At 41.0% G+C, this 22711-nt stretch overlaps 1 protein-coding gene across 2 annotated transcripts in view; it reads left to right on the top strand.

Moving 5' to 3' along the window:
- The window catches only part of LOC118125850 (astrotactin-2), a 248262-nt gene that overhangs the window by 88234 nt on the left and 137317 nt on the right, over positions 1-22711 (top strand). For both annotated transcript variants that reach the window (XM_035184886.1, XM_035184885.1), the window contains exon 5: positions 19234-19341. In XM_035184886.1, coding sequence (XP_035040777.1) covers positions 19234-19341 — 108 coding nt within the window. The remainder of the gene's footprint in view (positions 1-19233; positions 19342-22711) is intronic.

Here is a 22711-nt window from a genome sequence, read left to right as displayed (position 1 = left end):
CACAAACTCTTTAAGAAAGTTGACAGTTTTGCTGACGGAATGTTATAAACCTTGCATGAAAGCTCCATTTGCAATGTTTGGATGTTCACTTTCATATTACGATTCATACAGTGAAATTCGTGCTATTCGTTTTTTGTGTATTTTGATTATATGTTTGAGCTGTCTCCACTCTGCTTTTTTTTCGCGATGCGTATATACACAAGTGCATTTCCTTCTCCCCACTCAAACACCTGAGCAGCCATTTAAGCCGTATTTGTGTTTGACAGGCTTTTAGGATGTCACAGCTCGAAAATCACTTTGTAACTGCCTTTTCATATAACACCAAATGGCCCATTATTTACTCCGATGCATGTTTTCCTCAGATGTTTGTAGATTGTCAATGCTTAAAAAGACTGTACAGGTAGCAATGAGGTTATTTTCCCTGAAAAAAGCCTTCACCTAGGTTTTCACAGTCCGTGCTGAATTTTGTTGTCAGGTGACCTCTAGTGGGTGTAGTAATTATGACGGGAAGAAAGCAGGAAGTACATTAACGTATCTGGGAAGATTGACAAACAACCTATATGGTCATTTAGATTTCTGTTGTTTGTAGCGTAAGATGTTCATTGATTTTGACGCGTTATTTTCAACAAGAGCTATTATAAAATTCCATCTATAAGCAATTTAAAGGTTTAGTTAAATTGAGTTTGACCTGGATACACAATTCCACACACAGGTTTGGATTTATGATCCGTAGCTGACTTTAATATCCACCAAATTGTTATGAAGACAATTTTTCACTTAATACTCTATAATAATCACATTTTTTTGTGATGAACAATGTGAAAATACCACAAGACTTAGATTAGAGTAAAAGGTGACTCCTGTCAAAGTCAAATTGCATTTACAAGTTTTTGTTTTATTCAGCTAGTTTTATCATCACTGAAATACAACATATCTTCAAGATAAATATTTGATTAATTTAGAAAAGATGCGAACAAACATTCTTTGTCATATCAGATTTAAAACGTTGCCCCTATAAGTGTGATATGACATTTACAGTTTTTACTTTTGCTATTTACTGTTTACAGATATCATAGTTTGTACATTTTCAGGATTCCTATCAGTTCACTGCGTCGGCTTTCTCTTTAGTCATATATCAAAGGGAAGTACGGTTTCACACTTGTGAAAAACAACGCACGCTGCAGAGTTGAGATGTGACACCACAGCAATAAATTCAGCTCATTACCAGCAACGCTTCCAGCTATTTTAAACAGACATGTTGTAAAAGTACAGTCTGTGTCACTGGTCGTACCGTTATGACCGGTGACTAATTAACTTTGAAAATAAGACATAAACCATTATGAGTTTACCTACCCTTGACATAATTACTTAAGATCATTTTGCTCACTGTCGTCTACACTACTGTCAATGCTAAATACTACACTAAGTAGTTCTGCATACTGTGTTCGTGTCCTATTAATATTTCCAGTTACATAGCCAGCAGTTGATATTCTTCGTTCTCTAGAACACTTCAGACTGGTGTACTCTTACCTTGTTTGCTATTTGACTGGTATCTTGTTTCTGGAGTCCGAGCAAACGATGCCTCTAAAAATCTGTGCAGACCAGGCTCCTCAAAATCCTGTGAAGGGCCCTGCTCAGAGATGTCCTCTCTGCGGTCAGTTGTATTAGTCTTCTTTTAAACCCCATTAATTAAGGGTAATAATTTGTTCCCAGTGCAAAATCATAGCATAACAATTGGACAAATACTGAAACTGGGGAGTAAACTCTTCTAGTTGAAGTGGGGTTAAAGGGAAAAGTTGGGAAAAATTGGTTGGACCCGGAAGGTTAGTGCGGTGAATTACTGTACTGTCAAATTAAATTCAAGTGCCCAAGGCATTGGCAAAAAGAGAGTTGTCTTCTTTCCCTCTTTCTCGTGTTGCTCATCTTTGCAGACATGTTAAATGTTTGCCGTGTCCCTATTGGTAAGTTTGTCTTCCTTATTGTGCCCGGTAATTAACTTTGTCAGCGTCAGGTATACTATCACAAAATGAGCGGTGGGCCATGTTACCGACAGCAGTGATAGTGTGTGTGACAGGGATCCACACCATGCAGGTCTAACCGAGCGAGATGGGCAGGTGGTGTGGAAAACACCATCTGTGTGCTTTACAAGAAGTGACAGTGACAGGAAGTGCTTAGGCCGAGCCGCTGAAATGAATGTCACTGACACGACATGCAGGGAGAGGTCATAATAAATGTCCACGTCAATTTTATTTATATAGCACATTTAAAACAACTTGGGTTTCACAAAGTGTAAGGTACAGGACGCAATACATCAGAATACTAGTAGTACAAATAAAATAAGATAAAAGAAAGTAGAATAAGTTAAATTGAAGTGATATTAAATATTAAATATAAGGCCAAAGAGAAGAGATGTGCTTTTAACGATGATTTGAAGTGTGCTAGAGAGGGGGCAGATCTGATATGGAGCAGTTAGCTGTTCCACAAGTTTTGGGCGGCTACTGCAAAGGCTCGTTCCTCATGACTGGACTAAAATCCAGTCACATCTCACAACCCAATCCCTGTAACCAAATTCTACCAGAGCCGAGGGAATAAGCTTAGATAATGATGTTGCCTGTCCGGGTCAATTGCTGATGATGCTTATATGTGAACGCAAAAACGTGGAGGTAATGCATCAGTATACAGAAAACCGACAGCAAGGTAGAGGAGAGGGAAGTTACTGTATTGTCCTTGACATCCGAGTAGGAGGAGGAACAGTAGATACTGTGAAAATATGATGATGCGTGGGAGGGGGGGGGTTAACATCCAGCAACACACATAACAGTTCTCAGAAAATGCAGTTTTTTTTTTCTTTGAAGCCTGAGAGATGGGGGATAAAGCAAAACCACTAATAGCCAATCAGCGAGTCTGAGAGTTTTGTGGAATGACGATTTCCCTAAATCTGTGTAGGAGTGGGAACAGGAGGAAGTAAACGAGAACTATAGAAAGACACAGTGCGTGATTGTCAAGTAAAATTGTGTAGATTTACCAAACAAACTTGGTTGATTAACTTGATTTCCCTTTAAAATATGAGGACAGCATCTCACAAAGTTGTGTCTGCTCAGCTGAACCCTGCAGCTGCTCATCTACTCTTTTCTTTGGGAGTCCACAGGCCGGCATATTGAAATTTTGCTTTGTGCAGACAGCCCGTGCTTCCCTGTCAGCGTACAGTGCCCTACTTTATTTTCTTCTAGCACTCTCTTATACCTGGACTTTGAGAACGTGTTGGCTCCTGCACAGGTTTTTCCTCAGTTACAGTCACTACCCTCACTTTAAACTTTTTTTTTTTTTTCCATCTTGGCAGCCACTTTGAGAAAACTCCCTCAAGGTGATATTTCACAAAGCATCATCAGGAAGATGCCCAGATTTAAAAGGCGATAAACATGCATAATTTACAGCTATACAAATACACACATTGAGTGCAATTGCAATCGAATGGCATCTCAATGGAAACCTGGCCAGTTATCAGGTACACAGTAACACTCCATTTCTCTTGAGGAGATAGAATAAATATAAAAAAAGCCAAAGCAAGACCAACCTCTGCTCAAACCATCCTATGTGGGCGCCTGTCATCATGGCTCACACTCTTCATGGATGCTGACATGTTGTAAATGCATCCATCTCGAAAGAAATCAGGTTTGCAGACTTTACTCCTGCCAATCTTCCTTATGTGCAGAAGTAACCTCCTCTACTTTCCCCTGATAGTAGCAGAGAATATGGTGTGGGAAAGCTTGTTACTAAAGAGGCTACTGCAAATACTACACCAATGTGTATTTTTCGATTTCTTTTAATAGTTTTTATTACTGCTCTTCCTAACAAAATCCATATATAAAATGGAAAATGCATGCATATAGAATGGGGTCAATCAGAGGGATACAATGGATGGATGGCAACATGGTGACAGCACAATAGGCGTGATGCCAGCGCTGCTCGGTTTTCTGCAGAGTTTGTGTGAGAAAAGAGCAGGTTACACTCCGGACTGCTCACTCAGTGATCTCTTTCCTGTTGTTGCATCCTGCTATCAAAGTGTACGTGGCGGCAATTTTCCCACGTCATGTCAAGTTTGGAGAAAAGAGTTGGGGAGGCTGGTTTGTGCTACGTGGAGTACGCCATTACAATGAGATGGACACAAACCCTAACTCATTTGTACGACTACAAGCCCGTTGGATATGCCTTTTTCCAGCTCTGTGAAAGCAGATTCTAATGATGTAGAATTGTCATGCTGTGAGGTGCCGCTGGCGATTCCCCTTCCCTCTGAAGTCTGGTCAGGGCCTGCAGTTCAACCAAAACTTTTTTTATTCCTCTTTTATTCCTCAAAGTGCTTTGATACGACTGAGACTGTACCATTATTGGCACCATCAACTTTTACATTGCATTATAATTGCGGGAAATAGCGTTCATGTAGACTCTGAGGAGATTTACTCGCCTCTCTCCCTAGGCCTTTGATTGCCATTGAATAGGTACTGCTCACTGAAACATGTTGTGTGAAATACATCAATGCGGGTGCTGATATCTTTATTTTTAGTTTTTTGCCAGTTATGAGATTTTGCATTTCATGGGTTCAAAGTCGCTCATTACAACATCTTCTCTTTTAAGTCAGTCAACTTCAACATCTTTGCATTAAAAAAATGTATATTTTAAAAAAACAATTTAATTGTTTTTCCTAATACTCTGACTACTTAGTGTTTTATTTTGGGTCAATAGTTCAGACTTGTATGGTTGATGGCTAGAAACATCACAGGAATGGATTGGCAGTGGCCAAAGACGAAAAAAGGTTCCTGGGTAGCAACACACTGCTATATGTGCATTGATAATTACATTTTTAACACGAGTGCTTCTCTAACTCAAATCGATGAGGTTTGGGACCTCCACCAAACTGACGTCAGCTTAAGAGGATCCTTGAAGGGTGAAGGCCTCAAAAGCCTCGAGCAGAGATACCGTGCAATTCTGCCCCTGTCTGTTTTTGTGGCCTGCAAATGTCACTGAGCAACATGCACGCCCCAGCACCCCTCTCTCGCTCTCAGCACCTTGCCCACTTTTTTTATTTTTAGCATTTTTCACAATTATAGAATGTGTCGATTTAGGCTGTGAGCTGTTTCCACCTCTAAAAAAAAAAAAAAAAAGGAAACGATCCGCATTGACGTTTGGATCAAATGCGTGCGCAGTAGACACAGGTTTTAATCAGCTCCGGCTTCAATCGGCACTGATGGAAACGTGACACCCAGGTGAATGTGTTAATTTGGAAAGACAGCGAGGTGAGAGTGCGTTTATGACGTCAAACAAGATGCAGAAAAAAAACAGAAAGAAACACTCCTCTACTGGCAATGGGAAAGAAGTCAATCAGACACCAGGACGTCTGAGGGATGTTGTTGAAGTGTTGCTCTCTCCAACATGCCTGCTGCTTGTTGTTGAGCAGAATATATGGCCCTACGTTAAATGAGAACTTCCTATATCGGTACCTAACATGCACATGCAAACTGCTGTGTTTTGTTTTTGCTTGTGTCATTTCATAATCCCACAATCAAGCCCCGTGTTGGCAAAAAAGAAACAAATGTTCTCTCTCCTCAAAAGTTGCCCGGCGGAATCCGGGCAGGGAGTCACTTAAGGGGCAGATTGTTACAGCTAATGCATTTCCATGTGGTGGCTAGAAGCTGTGATAGTGTTTTGATGTGTCACAACAAATACTTTGACTCATTACGGTGTAGATAACCTCACGGTTATTACGTTGTTTTTTTTCTCCTGTAATTGATGCTTTGAAGTAGCACATGAAAGTAGTTCTGTGCCGTCTTGTGTGCATATGTGTGTGAAGGAGGGAGGGAGGGAGAGAGGTGAGGGAGGGAGAGAGAGGTGAGGGAGGAGAGAGGGAGAGAGAGAGAGAGAGAGGGAGAGAGAGAGAGAGAGAGAGAGAGAGAGAGAGAGAGGAGAGAGAGAGAGAGAGAGAGAGAGAGAGAGAGAGAGAGAGAGAGAGAGAGAGAGAGAGAGAGAGAGAGAGAGAGAGAGAGAGAGAGTTCCATGGTGCTTGAATTCATTCTGCTATCAGCTCCACTTTCAGCAGTCCTCAATCTCCACTGCAGACAAAACACAATGATTACAGCTGTGGGTCTGCAGGGGCTTCTCTACATCATACAGCTGATTTACTGCTTAGTCAGAGTTGTGTGTGTGTGACTCACATTTTCTACGTGTTTTGTCAGTGAGGGATCTAGAATGACGCAGAGACAAAAATGAAAGAAAGAAATCACGCAATTATCCGTCGACCCATCTGAGCAGATTTCCGTTCTCTAATTAAATGTCCTACAAGGAACCTTGTTGACTTTGGTTGATTTTGGCGCCTCTGTGGACAAAAGCGGTAGTGTTTCCACTGTCACCTGTCGTAACAACCTCGGTCCGAACAGCATGTGCGTTTGTTTTGGAGGAAGTGCAAAAAAGACATGTAGCGTGTTCAGGACACACACCGAGAAAACACTGCAGCTCTTTTTAGATTGTTTTAACTGTTATGATATAACATGAAACAGGGACTGCATCAGTTTACAACCTCAGCTCCAAATGCAAAACCGATTCCTGCGCGCATGTACCAAAGTGCACCAATTCACACCCTCTGGGTATCACTGCCCCTAAAACTTTAACCCACTCCAAGAAAATTATGTTTTCGGTTCTTTTTGTGTTGGGAGGATTATGCAAAAGATATTGAACCAATTTTTATGACATTTTGTGTAGATTTGGGGCGTGACCCCTGCAAGGAACCTGTACCAATTATGCACAGATCCAAATAAATATGTGGACCTAGTTAATATAAATGCGAATTCTTAAGAAGGAGGGAAAGGAGCTTGTACGAGGAGTTTTTAATGAAACCTATGTGCCCTTGATTTAAATTTCTGCAACAACCCTTGTCACATTTTGTGTATTGAACACCCACTACTGCCCTCTGGTCATTTTCTGCATATACATTTTCAAAGCTGGCAAACTGCTCATATTGATCCTAAGATTTTCTCTCTCTCTCTGTGTGTGTGTGTGTGTGTGTGTGTGTGTGTGTGTGTGTGTGTGTGTGTGTGTGTGTGTGTGTGTGTGTGTGTGTGTGTGTGTGTGTGTGTGTGTGTGTGTGTGTGTGTGTGTGTGTGTGTGTGTGTGTGTGTGCGTGTGCGTGCCCCCTCCTATATCAGATGCTGCTGATGTCCATGTTCAGGTCCTTCATAAAACCAAGCATATGCAGCCAAGTGCTCATTTTCCTGATGGCAGATTCAGAACGATTCTTCACAGCCCACCTCTCGGTGTAATATATTGACATACTGTTTCTTAGACCTAACCGGACTCTTTGATACTTTGACTCAAAGAGGGCTGCAGATATGCTTTGATGTTGCCTACAGCAGTAGCATTACTATTCAGGAGGCAGGTGGTTTCAGGGTGTGAGAGTTTTATTTATATATGTATTGGTTTTGAATTGTGGCAAAAAGTACAAAAGACACATTTTTGTATTTGCAAATTATTTAGTCAAATAAATCTTTTGTATAGTTTACGGGGCAGAGGTGGAAAATAGAGGAGACATCGAATGCATAGAAAGTGGAAGCATACATAACTTTGATTGATTGATTAAACAGCGTTAACTGACTATGCTTGTTTTGGTAAAAGTGATTGAAATAAATGGCATCAGATTTTTTACATCCAATCCAAAAGGACATTGTTTATATATTTCCAAACCCTGTAATAATATATCTTTCCGTCTTTACCACAACCTCTCCCTGTTTGGGGTTTATTAGAATCCACTACATTATTAAATACCTTTATCTGTACATTACTCCAGAGTTATCCATATTGTCGCCAATGGGGAATAGTGCCAGTGCCACCCTAATAGCAGTTTTCCTGCAGTGGTTGCCTCTTTTTCATTCCAGGATTGCTTTTGAGATTTTATCTTATCAGGCCACAGCATGAATTATCCATTACTGGAGCTACATTACTCTAACCTTTTAACTCCCCGTGAGGCAGACTGTGCCAGACGGACCTAAAGCGAGATGCGCTATCTTTCTTTTTCTTCCACCAAATATTGAGCAAAGCTATAGAGCCTACAGACCAGAGACACAAGTTATAATGCATATGCTCACAAATTGTTCACTCGAGCCTCGTGGAGTTATAAATATGACCTGTCCGGGTTTCTCCCTTTCAGCATTGTTTTGCTGCAGAGTCAGCTTACAAGCTGAGAGCACCAGACTGTGCATGTGTTGTCTCCACTGCCATGCTGGGCACGGAATGGCTCCACTGTGACTGCCGTGCTGTTAGACTCAAACACGGATAAATCAAAAGACAAACATTTTTACTGAAAAGGATAGTTCACCCAAAAAATGAAAATTCACTCATTATCTACTGACCAGTATGCCGATGGAGCGGTGATTGAAGTGTTTGAGTCCACAAAACCCTTTTGGAGTTTCAGTGGTAAACACCGTTGCAGCCAAATCGGGTACAATTGAAGTAAATGGTGACAACTTCTTCAAACGTAGAAACAAAACAAAAAGCCTCCATATGGGCTCCTTGGGCGAGAGCACAGAGGCGCGAGCTTGTGTGGTGTGTGCAGCTCCGAGCTGAGGATAACTGAGGACATTTAGGCTAAAGATATGGTGTAAATGAAGCCGTTTCACGTCAAATTTGAATGTCGGGGCTTACGGACACTTGGATGACACCACAGGAGCAGTATGGAGGCGTGTTATGTTGTTTTTCCTGTTGGTTTTTTGTACATTTGAAGAAGGAGTCACCAGTTACTTCAATTGTATTGGATTCAGCTGCAACACTGTTTACCCCTGAAAGTCAAAGTGTGTTGTGATCTCAAACACTTCACCCACCCCTCCATCTGCATAGTGATGATTAGATGAGTTAATTTTCATTTTTTGGTGAACTATCCCTTTAACTAATAGTAAGCCAACTTCCATTAAAAAAAAAAAAATCCAACTGTTACTCGTTAATAAAAAGTTGAAAATGAAGGACAGAGGCCAGGGCCGTTATTCCACTTGAGATGGCTTCAGTGGCAGGGCAACATTTTCCAGGTGACAGCTGCCCTCCTCTGCCACCCTCGGTGGCTTTACGAGCGCACGAGCTGGTTGATAAGCGGTGAGGAAACAACATGCAGCGAGGCGCCGTTGGGCCGCAGCATCTCAAATTACACTTAACGGCCTGTCACAACTTTTCAGCCCATCTGAAATTCCTGAGAGGTCTCCGTGCACTTTACCATTTGCTTATTAGCTTCAAGTTGGCAGGTATGGTCATAGATGCAGGAACGTAAAAGTGTAATAAAAAGTGTAGAGATGAGTGTACAAATACTGAAGCCACTTGAGTACAGGAGCCAAGTGGTGCCTTGTTAAGCCTCCCACGTTTCCAAGTCCTTTCTCTTCCAAATAGCAGGTAACCCATAAATTTAGATAGTAAAATGTGTCAGCGGGGCTTATATTGTGATGGCCTCTGTAATAACTTTTCAGTGTGCCTAGGTTGTTTTTTATGTGTAACAGGCTTGTGTGCGCGCGTGTGCGGAAGTGCACGGAAGGCTTTTAAAAATACAATATGCAATGGCAGAGTAAAAGAGTATTGATGGGGATTATTTTGGAAAGCAAACAGAGCAGTGGGAGTCTGAGGCATGAGAGGGAAGTGAGTGAGACACACAAGGAGAGCTGGACCACAGTGACATACCTGTGGGCATTCTCTATACCAATATGCAGCTCCTGCATTTTTCAGCTTAGAATACACTGACTGGGACAAACGAAATCACAGGTTCTACCTCCTGGATTTCCGCTCCGATTTCCTGTTGTGCAGCATTCTGACCCAGACCCCTCCAGCCTGTGCTTTTGTTTGTGCTTCCTCCCAGTTTCAGTAGAGTAGAGCTGTATTTCTCAAATCATAGAAACGTAATGTACATCAAAATGAAATGTAGAATTATACAATCAACAATTGCAACTCTGAGTCAATCTTTTTACTGTTTTTCAACTAAAACTCTGGTAATGTTTTTCTCACCTTAGTCAAAGAAAAGCATTTTTATCAATTTTAAGTCGACAAAAATCTTGACATTTTGCTAATGTTTTAGCTCTTTACATAAATGTTGGACAATACAATATATTATGTTTAAAATAGATTGTACGCTACCATTTAAATGCATTTGAAAGGAAAATATTTGAAACCTCTTTACACACATATTTAGCTAAATACTAGGTAGCTAACTCCAGATAAAAACAATCTTTACATTATATACTGGGCATCTTAAAAGGGAATAATCTTCAATTAACTGCATTTCGCTGTGAAAAACATGTAACACATAAACTTATCTCTACCAATGTATCTGACTGGGCTCTATGCTGTAACATCGAAAAACAATAGCCATTTTTGAATCTCCTGTTGTTGTGTGATGCGAATAGATAATGTTACACCCCCGACATAATGTGGATGCTTAATACGTCTTTAAGCGTAAAGTTATATGATGTTATATAATATCTGAACGGCAAATCACCTCTCTTTCTGAGGGGATGAGATTAGATAAGATTATCCTCTATTAGTTACACTTTGGAGAAGTTTCCTGTGTTACAGCAGAAAGAAGAAAGTAAAGAGTAAAAGTAATACATAACGATGCAATGCAAACACAAGGCAATGTAAAGAAAAGACATAATATATATAGAGAGTGAGGATTGCATATATGGTATTGTAATTGCACAGCTAGAAATGAGTATTGCACCGTTCAAATATTTAATTGTGGTGTATGCCGTGCATGTGGTGGTGCAGTGCTGGGTTCCCAGGATCTTAGCAGCAGTATAGGAACGACCTGTGACACCTCTCTGCTTCAGACACTTTGTGTGGCAGCAGCCGAGCTCCTCTCCTGACGGTTACTACACGCTTTCCTTATCTCGGCTACAGTATATTTGAAGTGGCTCCAAATGTCAGCCTGTTTTGTTGCCGTCGTGTTCTCTGTCCCTTCACTGTATGCTATCAGATCTTCTACTGCCGTGGTGTAGAGCGAGGTCAAGTCCATCAATGTTTAAAGTCACCGACAAACCTATTTAGTCATAGTCAAGCCAAATTAACCCTACTTGCAAACTTGTATTCATATCCACTCAGTCATTTTTTTATATATTATTCATCAACAAAATCCTGAATAGGAATTTTCAAATTTGCTCTCGCAGCCGCTCAGATGCTGCGCTGTGCATTGCAACTGGTAAATTTACTTTTTGTGCGAGTGTAGATGGCAGCTGGTGTTGAATTTGAGCTGGAGATATTTCGCCCTCTGATGTCAGAGAGCCCGACAGGCTGAATGCAGCCGTGCCTTAACGTGATTACCAGTCGCTGAGCCATGTGGGGACCGGTGGTGCTGTCGGCTTAAGTTACCCACAAACGCGTCGTCACGGACGTATATGTACTCGCACACATGCAACACGGGTGTCCGCGCACAAAAGCCTACACGGCGTACAGTGTACACATGCAAGCTGACATTTAGCCGCGAGTCTGGCTGCCGTAAGTCCGGGGCGATTCGTCTCGATCAAAGCGTCTCAGAAGTCACCGAGGTTGGGCTTAAATTGTGAGAGTCGTCACAATCCCAATGCGCATATATGCAAACAGGAGCTGAGAGTGTGCACACATGCAAATATAGTATTAATGAGCACTAGAGCAAATGCACAAATCACCTGTCAACATATATTGAATATAAGCGGATGCAGAATCGGCTGCAGATGCTGACCGTTATTTACTATTTTCCTCCCATACAGTCTATTTTTCACACATGCACCCTGACCTGCGGAAGGTCTTCCCTCCCACAACTGTCCCACCTCCACACACCTTTTTATTGAATAACGAGTCCGTATAATTACGTGGGCGTGAAAACGATGGATCTTGTTTGTCACAGTTGAAACAAAGAATGTCAAGTCAGCAGAATTGGTAAAAAGCACATTAAAACACGCCAGGTGCACGACATGCATTATGAATAATGGCTGCTTTTTTTCATGTGCAGCTTCAAGCGCCCGTGTCGACAAACATATGTGTTTGAGGAGTGAGTCCTTGCAGCTCAATCCATTGAGTGCTGCTCTGTAGCCAACCTCTACGTAATTTATGGTACGATCCATACGCCATTATCTCAGCCCCACAGGCCAACACTCGTGTATTTAACAGTCGGTCCCCCAGCACATAACTCACCTATACTCTACATATAGTTTGTGTTTGATGTATTTGGTTGATTTTCTTGAATGTCTTAGTTCCTGTTGTCTGACGAGTAAACATGTTTCCGATTTGTACTTTTGCTTTTTAACCAGGTTCAAGCAGTCGTTCGCAGCCTCGCTTGTTTTCCGTCCCTGTCGTGGCTGATGTGGATCACGCCTGTTCACTCAGTCAACAGCCTGAAGGCAACACTATTTGATCAACTTGAAACTTCTACAGTAACCGGTCAAAGAGATGTGCGAGAATCACATTCTTCGACATCTGTGTGAAACTGCACAGAATCTCTTCAAAGCTGTGTGTTTTAGTGAAATACAGTTTGATATAAAATACAGTTGCCTCTATAGTTATTTGAGAGTTGGTTTATTTTTGATTTATGGGGATTCTGTTGCTCAATTCTCCAGAAGGGACAACACTGAAGGCAATGCTAGTTTTGTTTAACTTATTTACACTCCCCACGCCTGCACTCCAGGCTGGGCTGTTCCTAAAGGTACCAGACATCTGTAAATGCCCACATGCCCGACTGAGAACATGAACTCATCTGCATAGAATGGCCTTTACACTTTAAAGTCTGTCTCCTGATCTCCAGCCCGTAAAAAAAAAAGTACTTTGTATATTTCCTTGGTGATGATGTGCACTTCTACTTGCCGTTGCTTGGTTGGTTTTGGAGACAGTTGTATCGGCAGAGCTTCACCAAACGCAGGGATTATTGGCTGCCTAGACTGGGAAGTCCCTTTGTTGAAAATAACAGACTCCGTGGAGCAGCTCCATTCGAAGTGCTCTTAAGGCCCAACACCAAATTACATTAGTCTTGCTTCAGTACATAATTGTGACATCTTGTTCTGGTTTAGTCTACAAAGCTTTCTTTCATATCTGCTCTCTCCTTTTCATTCTTACTCTTCTTACTTTACTCTCTCATGCACTGCCTCCCACTTTTTGCCATCTACTTTCACTCTGGGCTCATTTATCTACTGTCATCATCAGTCAGGACATAATTTCTCATCTGACATTTTATAGATTATTGATAAAGAACACTTAACATTCAACATGTTGTACACGCATGTACATTTTTTCAGTACAAACCTATTAAATATACACATTTCTGTGACAAACGCAAACTCCTTGTTTCAGTCTGCATTTGTAATTTGTACACCGCACCACACCATGAGGTGAGATTTAATTTTGTAGTCTGAGAGCACGAGCTGAGTCCGGTTCTCTTACAAGTTTCATCATGTTTCTCTGTTGCCGAGTAGGTGTCATTTTTTGACCTTACGCCATAAAATGTCATGAGTTGTATGTTGTGATTGTGTGCTACACAAATAACACATAACAAGAGTGGAATTATGCATTTATGTGCGTTTTTACACAGGTTGCATGCACTGTTTTGCAACACAACAATTGTGAATGAACTTCATGATGAATGGTTATGGAAATTTGTAGTACCAGCATGATGTAGTTTGGCACTGGTGTTTTGTTCTGGATGTTGATATTTTCATGGGGCTTGATTTGTTAGGTATTACCACTGAGGGAGAGAGGAGCAAGACGGAGCCGCGGAAGAAAACAAACTGAAAGCGGAAAGAAATGTGAATAGAGGGGGAAAAAAAGCTGTGAAATAAAAAAGACCTAAGGCCCCGATTTCTAAAGACTTTTGCGCCCTTGTTTCAGACGTATTCTTGTGTGGGTTATTTATCAAACTCGTGCCTTTGCCTGGAAGCACAATTCACCTGTCACACACACACACACTAACACACATAGGAGCTTGTCACCTCACCTTTTGTGTGATCCATGAAATGTTACTCTCTCCTTTATGCATTTGAAGGAGCGATCATGCAAATGACAGGAAGTCTTGTTGAATTTATATTTTCCCTTGATTTACCGCGCTTTGTACTGGGAGCCTCTGCCACTCACAAAGATGTACAAAAAAATTTGCAATGGCCCGTTTAAAAAGAAGGTCGTGATGGGAGAATGGAAATAATTGGCCAGCGTTCTGTTCAAATGTCAATGTCAAGCAGAGCACGAGATGTGAAAGCATCACAGAAAGTGTGCAACGATGCTGCGTTGGACAACAATAAAGAACGGCAGCCTCCCACAGAAAAAAGGAGCAATAAATAAAAAAGCAATACCTGACCCCGTTTCATGACAAACACCACAGAGGGTTCAGAGAGTTGAGTGTGTGTGTGTGTGGTTGTTTAAAATTTGAAATTGATTTTGATGCTCACTGAGCTGCGAATGCACGATGGCAATTGTTCTCTTGATAATCCATTAACGTTTCGTTGGAAGTTTTTTTTAGAAAACCAGCCATTTTCTTTATTTGCCTTTCAGTCCGTTTTTCATATAAAACGTCCATGTGATTATTCAGACTGTGGAGATTTAAGAATATATCATCACCTTCTATAATTTTAAATTCCAACTTCATTAAACTTTGCCTTGTTTATAAGTATCATTACAATATCACCTCTCCTATAAGCTATAAGGCTCAGTCTGTGGTTATGTAATTAGCTCATGTGTCAGAGACGCTCTTCTGATGCAGGTTTTAAGTGCAAATCTAAAGAGGCTAATTATTGTAGTGTTTTCTACGTGTGAAGTGTAATCGGAGCATTCATGGTACCTGACCTGGTGCATCTGCGTGTTAGTGTTCTTCTATTTTGGGGAGGACCTTGTTCTGTGCAAGACTTTGAGAGCCGAGGACATATTTGCAACGCAAGGGCATTCTGGTCCGAACTCATTTCATCAAGTTTTTCTCTTTTAGGGGTTAAGGGTTGAAGAACACGGCTTAAGTAAGTACTTTGTGGTGTTTGCTAAACTGAAAGTGTAATCCGCACATTTATTTCATCACAGCTAAACTGCAAGGATCAAATTGCATCCTTGCCTCTCCTCACTGGCAACACGCTGAGGTTAAGGACAGGTTGATTTCATTTCACAGCCTCGCACGAGCCCGGCTACATACGTCGGTCCTTGATAAACAGTTAGGCCTTCCCGAATGTTGAGGATAACCAAGATTTTGCAAGTGAGACTCACTTACTACAAGATTTACAAAACCCCCTAATCTGTAAATCTGAAGCAGCACTTTGGAAAAGTACAAGTACAACCAAGATTATTAAGCTATTGATCTACAGAGGAGGAAAATGGAATTACTTTTCTTACTAGTTACTTACCTTGTCCGAGTGATGCATTTAATGGTGTGGGGTGGGGGTGGGGGGGGGCATCACCGAGCTGCAATAGACTCATTCATTACAATAAAGGACATCCATATTATATCAACCAAAAAAGAGCATGGTTAATGAGTTCATTAAAGGAAGCATTTTATGAAGTAGATAGAGTTAAGCTCTGAATTGCTTCACCGTGCACTCTGAATTTTGATGCCACAAAAATGGCACCAATGTTTCAGTAAATGGAACCTGTTTTTCTTGAAATGGACAAAAAAGTGACAGATATATACAATAACTTGAAACCACAATGTACAGGTTGATTGTTGAAGCTGTCGTTTTGCTCTGTTTTATGTCTCAGCGCTGGTGACTGCTAGTGGCCGGAGACATTAGGTTTTCGGATTGTCCGTCTTTGTGAACATGAAATCTCAAGAATGCACTCAAGGACTTTCTTCAACTTTGATAGAAACATCCAGTTCTACTCAAATTGGTAAGATTTTGGTTGTCAAAGGTAAAGGGAGCTGGGACTTGTTGCCTTGTGAGCCTGATATCTCAAGAAGACCTCCAGGGAATCCTTGGAAATGTGGTACAAACGTTCACTTGGACTCACACAGGAACTGATTGGAGTTTGGTGATAAACGGTCGCTGGTCAAGGTCGTGGGACTTTAGAAACCATGTTTTTCAAGGGTATTTCTGTAACTTTTGATCAATTGTCACTTGGACTAAAAGGTTATGTTAGATTTCAGTGGTCAAAGGTCAAAGGGCACGTTGACCTGATATGAAACTGGAAAAAAAAATGTGTGTGGAGTGAAATTGCACTGGTTGGCGGAAACATCCAACCACAGGGCGGTAAATCTTGGTTGTGACATTGTGACATTTTCAGTTCCTGCCTCTCTTCTTCCATCTGCCTGTATTTCCATCCACCACTTCTCTTGGGCATGTTCTAACACGATGCATAAATTCAGAACCAATTTTACAGCACATTGGCTTGATTTCACTCCACCAGACTCTCGCACTCCAGATCCAACTCGACTCTCGACCTGTTTAAGTGCAACAGACTGAACGAATGATGACAGCTTTCTGTGCTCGCTTTTTATTTTTTATTTTTACACAAACTTAATAGAACTTTTCATCATGCCTAAAATATTTATGGCACAGACAAATGATCACGAGTTATGACATAATGTTAATGAAGTGAATAAAATCAAGTATTTCATCGGCTCAGCGTTTGTCCACGAGTTACGACTATGAACAAGGATAAAATATAATATGTTGCACCATCTCTGGCTTTGTTAATAAACTCGGCAGAAGTTTTAGAGAAAAAAGTTTTAAGGTGAATAAAAACAAACTGGCAGAATATCTGCTATGTGCAGCACCTGGCTGTATTTAAAGTTTCCTGAGCCACAGACTTAAACTACTTTGTGTTACTTATTGATTTGCCTCTGTGCGAGTGCATCCAGCTTGGATGCATTTCTAAAAAAATTGTTGTTGCCATTCGCTTCCGACCCTGAAACGCTCACCCATGTCATCGTGTTCACTGTGGACTGTAAACTCAGTACATTCAGTACATTCTCACCATTGATAGAAACAATCTCCCCTTTCTACATCTGTTCCAGAGCGCCGCCGCTCGCCCTGACCGCTATATCTGTTGCCTCTAGGTTTTTCTCACTTTCAAAGTTTAAATACGCTCTTGATCTGGCATTTGATATAAACATCTGAGGTTCTGTATTTTTTTTTTATTCTGCTCAATCTTTGTAGCTTGGTAACTTTACCCTCCTAATGTCAAGTTGAAAACATCAGGAGTTGAGCCAAGTGCATTACAAACATGGCAAAGGTAAAAAAAAAATACAAGTATAAATATAAAGAAGGACGCAATAAAAGACACACAAGATAAAAGTGTGCAAAATAGGGGTGAAGGGTAATGTAGGCTGGAGAATGTCAAGCCTTCCCCCAAAATAGTTTTGAGCAGCTTCCACTGCATAAAGTTAAAATAAGGAAAACAACTGTGCTGTCCTTGTCTTGCCTGGTTGTGGTATTGTTGTGAATGTGTGCAGCCCCCTATGGCAACGCGGCACCTTGACATGACATGTGACCATCATTGGTTTGTTTGTGTTTGCGATCAGTCTGTACAATTGTTGATTTGAACAGGATAACGTGGTCTGATAATAACAATATAACACAGTTACATTGTGGTTTCAGCGTAGATCAGCAGCCTTGTTTTACTGTGTTGCATCATTTGTTGTGTGCTGTTTTTGTGCAATCAGTGTTATGTGTTGCTATAGATCAGCGTTGAGTGTTGTTGTTTTTGAACCGTGCGTAGAAATACTGTTATGAACATAAAACTGTATGTGGTAGTTTTTAATTGTTGGTGAAATATTAGCCTTCCTTATCCCTCGCCTCACTGGCCGCCCACGGCGTTGGCTTTTGTTACAATGGCCGACAAATATGCTCTGAGCTGACTTGGACTTGGATAATCTAAACTAAACCACTTTCAACAAAGTCACTTTATCCGGAAATCGAAATGAGGCAAACTACAGACGATCTGATGGGATTCTAGGTCGTATATTTTGAATTTAGGTCATTAGAGTTTAATAGTAAAAAAGTAAAATACAAAGGCAGCTCTTCAACAAGTACACTGTGTTTTTATGATCATCATGTACCATATAAATACCATTTAAGTGTATGTTCAATGTAGCCATGACCTATTATCATCACTGTCGGGGTCATTTAGCCCCATTCAGAAGATGATGGATCAGGATATCGACACAACACACCATCTCCATTGTGCGTTTTCTTTTTTTCTCCGTCTTTTAATTTTCTGTAACAGGTGGATCATTTCATTTCAGGTGGTCCCTCATGACAGAAAAAAAAAACAACAACATTGATTTTCTCTCTGTCCTTTATCCTGTTTCCACTCGGGGAGATTAGGAAGCGTAATCACTGTGATCCTGGGGATTATACAAGCAAAACACATGAGCATCCATGAGGTTCCATGCTGTCGGCATATAGTCGTTTTATTTAGGGTTTGGCTTAAAATACAGCTCCAGCATTATAAATATCATGCATTCACCTCCTGCTGGATTATTTACTGTATATAAGGTATTACACTGCAGTTCTGAGATATAAATTTGATAATCTTAGATAACGTGTTTATCCTTCAGTGACTTACAGCGACACTTTGCAAATCCCTGACAATTATCACTTTGTGGCAGCTCCTGTGAGTTTCGCAGGAATGTGGGTTGTGATGTTGCAGTGGAAATTCAGCACAAACAAAGCCTCTTAACTGTCACAGCCTCGCTCTTGCTCTCGCTCTGACTCGAATGCAGACGTGCACATACACATACACATACACACAAGTTTGGTGTGTGTTAGGTATGTGACCGAAGTCAAAGTTTATTTATACAGCAGGTTTAAAACAACCACATTTGACCAAAGTGCTGAACAGGAAAATAAAATAATGTAGATACAGGTATGAAAAAACAGAGCATGAATTAAAAAATACAAAATACAATAAAACTGAGACGAAGTGATTTACAAAAAAAATTGTTAGGTGACGTTTAATATAACGGAATGGAATCGCTGTGACAACAGTTTTATTGTGTGTACACATGTTCCCCTGCAACTCAAATGATATGCAGAATTAAAATAGCAGCAATGGGGCTGGAAACACACAGAAAACAGCATTATTTTTCTCATTAAGTGAAGGAAGTGCCCCAGTTTTAAGTGTACTTAATACCTTGTGTGCCGCTGCACTCCAGTAATCATAACAACCATGATTACCAATGTTTGAATAACCTATATACATAGTTGTTGGAGTTTATTCCTTGTTTGCTCGATTCTCCTTTTTGATTTCTTTCTCCTTTTTTCGCTCTTGTCATCTCGCCGCCAGCAACCGGAGGCGTGTTTGGTCCCCAAGGGGAATCGGGGTCTGAGCCTGAAGATGACAGCCAGATGAAGTTTTACACAGAGCAGCACAGAGGACGGAGACGCGGCAAAGGTCAGAAGAAAAACACGTCTACTTCTTTGTGTACTGTTACCAAATGTGGAACAAACACATTAACTTGCACAAGGGGGAGCCCTCTTATCCAGCGCACACTGCCGTGAGGGCCGTAAAGTAAAAAAGCAAAGAAGATACAAATTAACATTCTGAAAAACAAATGATTTCCAACTTTACCCTAATTGCATGTGAGAAGGATTAATGGAACGGTGGCCCATAGCTGAGTGAAATGAGGCATTTCTGGAATTGTCACCATAGCTGCGAGTAGGACGGAGTAACGCGTGTTCCCGGTGGGGTATAAAGTGCCGTTCCATGGCAATGACACTCAAAGCAGATACATGAGCTGATGCAAATGGAGGCTCTGCGATGAGTCAAATAACTTTGATGGGAAACATGAATTCAACTTCACTTTCCACATTCTGATATGTGATAGTTAAGACTGTGCAGATTTTGCATTTGTGTGACCAAGGAAATAAAATACAGGGATTGAGACAGCGGGTGTCCACTTTGGTTCCTATGGGGTGATTGAAAGATAATGGAAATCAATGTGGTTCTATTACTTCCCATGGCCACAGATCACCAACACAAGGCACAGAAAGGGAGGGTAGGTTATGGTATTGTTATTATTATTATTACAAATCACCAGTGGCTGGTCCTTTGTAGCTGGTCTACCACAGGATTAGATCAGGTCTGGGTTTATTTGGGGACATCTGAATGCTAAATTAAATTAGATTAGATTATACTTTCTCAGAATCTCTTCTGAATTCTTGCATCCCAAAACATCTATTGCTTCACATAAAGAAAAACATATAATTACACAACAGGAAAAATGCAACTGTGGAGGTGGAATTTGAAATTTAGTGATCCTTCTTCAAACTAAGTTTAGTTGCTGGATAATTTAAAGGGTCAATTTGGGTATTATGGGACATTTTTTGCAATTTTGATTTCAGTGACTTATTCCGAGATTGGTTTTACCCATTAGCTCAACATATTTTGCTTTAAAATGTTTTCTAACCACACCAGAAGAAAGAATGGAGTTATCCTACTCAGAGGAGACATGACACAGCTTTTAGTTTTGTAAAATCCTGCCTATGTTTGATAATCTAGGACAGGTCACTTGGTAACCTGGGACACTTATATTAGGCTTTAATATATAAATAAAGACTAATCTCTAATGACGAAATTATTTAGTGAAAGGAATTATATATTTAAAAGGGTAACAAAGTGTTAACTTCAGTTCAAATTCAACCATTATTTTTTTATTCATATGTTCCAGCCTCACAGATCCAAAGCTGGATCAGCAGTTTTAAAACAAATTTGATTGATGGGTTTCAGAATATGGATATTTAACCTCTTTTCAAGTTCTTAGTTTAGGACTTAGAATGAAAATCTGAGCTGTTTAAGAACCTTTCAGTTTAAAGAACTGGCTCCATAACCTGGGCTCTCCTTGGCTCAATGGATTCTCAAGGCTTCAATAAATTCAATCTAATAAATTTGGGTCTGTGCAACAAACTCTACAGTATCTTTTAGTATCTTTACAATGCAATTAATCACAGGAGATGGTTGCTCATTCACAAATAAAGATAATAGAAATAGAAAGGGCTTGGGTGCATCGTTAGAGATCGCAAGGTCCTTGTCTAAACTGTAGGTTCCTGTTAAACTGGACACTTAGATTTTATTCGAAAAAAGCCTTGTGGGCAGACGGCTCGAGGAGACATAAAGCCAATGAGTGTGATCTGTGTTAAAATTACAGCCCATGTAAAGTCAATGGGTTCTCTTTAGAAGACGAACAGAGAAAAGTGAAGGAAGAGGAAAAAGAGGGAAGAGATTTTAATGTAAGCTTTACCTTTTGTCCGTTGCTCGTGAGCGTGCCTCACGTGGCACAGACTATAGGTGTTTGCTTCGTGGCCATATAGTAAGTGTTTGCCATCGTGAGCGCACATGCTTTTGTCTACTCAGTAGGCTTTTAGAGTAATTGAGGGACCCCTTCACACGCCCAGTGACACCACCCACACCCCAAAGGGGATTAGCTGCTCTCCCATTTTTGCTGCAGGCAGCTGTTGTTCCCGGCCCTTCACAATATTGTGACAGTGGTAGACGTGCGTTTTGGTACGGACGGATTCATTATCCTGCCTCTACCTGCTTTTGACCTTGAGCTGCATCTCCCAATTTCCAAACTCCAGTCGAGATTTCCCTGGACACTCCTGTCAGGAGGAATGTAGGGGGTTCGGGATTAAACCTTGCAGTTATAATGCTAGTAGTACTACTAGTCAGTGGTAGAAACGTACGTCTCTACAGCCGTTTTCACACATGACCTGCGGATACACACTTTACCTGCAGTTTGCATTTCACACATGCACAACACAGCGAGACGTTCTCTGCACAGACGCGTTCACAACAGAAACACATCCTCCGCATTATTCAGGCGAGAGGTGGAGCAGCCCGGTGCAGCAGCAGGCTGAGGCAGGAAGTGACGTATTAATTCCGCTGCAGGATCAAGTGATTTTCTTGCCAACACACAGACACTCGCATCAGCTCTTATCACCTCAAGCTTTCTTTTAGTTTTCTTTTCATTTTTGCGTCTGTCGGTATTAGACCCCTGTACCTGCTGTTCTCACGTGGGATTCTCCTGACTTTTTGCTGACTTTACATTAGACCAATTGTACATTCCATCCTTGGTTGATTATATGGATGGATGGATGGGTGGGACAAACGGGTGGGTGGATGGGTGGGACAGATGGATGGGTGGATGAATAGATAAATGGATGATAGTCAGTCATTTTGATCGATAAAATGACATTTTACTTTAAAAACTACACTCTATTTGAAAAAGTAAACCATAACATAGTAATCATCACATGGGTCATTTGTTCACTATACGTCACATCACCAGCATATGCATGTGCTGCCACTTGCACTCCTCTGCTTAGAACAGGGCAACATCAGTAGCCTTACTGTTACTATTGACTTTTACAACAAACCTACACAGTTCACGGGGCACATGGAGCGGCTCTCCTCCAAGTAACTGCTCCCTCATTTCCTGGAGCCTGCGGATTCTGAAACATTGTGTGATCAGTTCAACATCCCCAGTTTAGCAGTTAAAATCCAGTGGGATTGTCACCAACCCAGCACCTTACCACACGTATTCCCCAGTAATCCTCCTCTCGGCACACTGACTTCTCTCCCCGTGATAAATATCAGGAGACAGAGGTTAAGCGGCTAATTTTATTCCCTGTATCCCGGCTTGGGAAGGCCTGCCAGAGCCAAAGGGCAACCAAAACATCCAATCTATTACAGTGTCAGTGGCAATAAGATCATATATCACACCGGGAAATGATCCTGGACTTGGGTATTCTAAGTCATCTTTTAC

The sequence above is a fragment of the Hippoglossus stenolepis genome, chromosome 18 (genome assembly GCF_022539355.2).
Source record: "Hippoglossus stenolepis isolate QCI-W04-F060 chromosome 18, HSTE1.2, whole genome shotgun sequence".
Classification (NCBI taxonomy): Eukaryota; Metazoa; Chordata; class Actinopteri; order Pleuronectiformes; family Pleuronectidae; genus Hippoglossus; species Hippoglossus stenolepis.
Note: the sequence above shows the minus strand (reverse complement) of the source record. Positions and strands in the feature narration are given on the sequence as shown.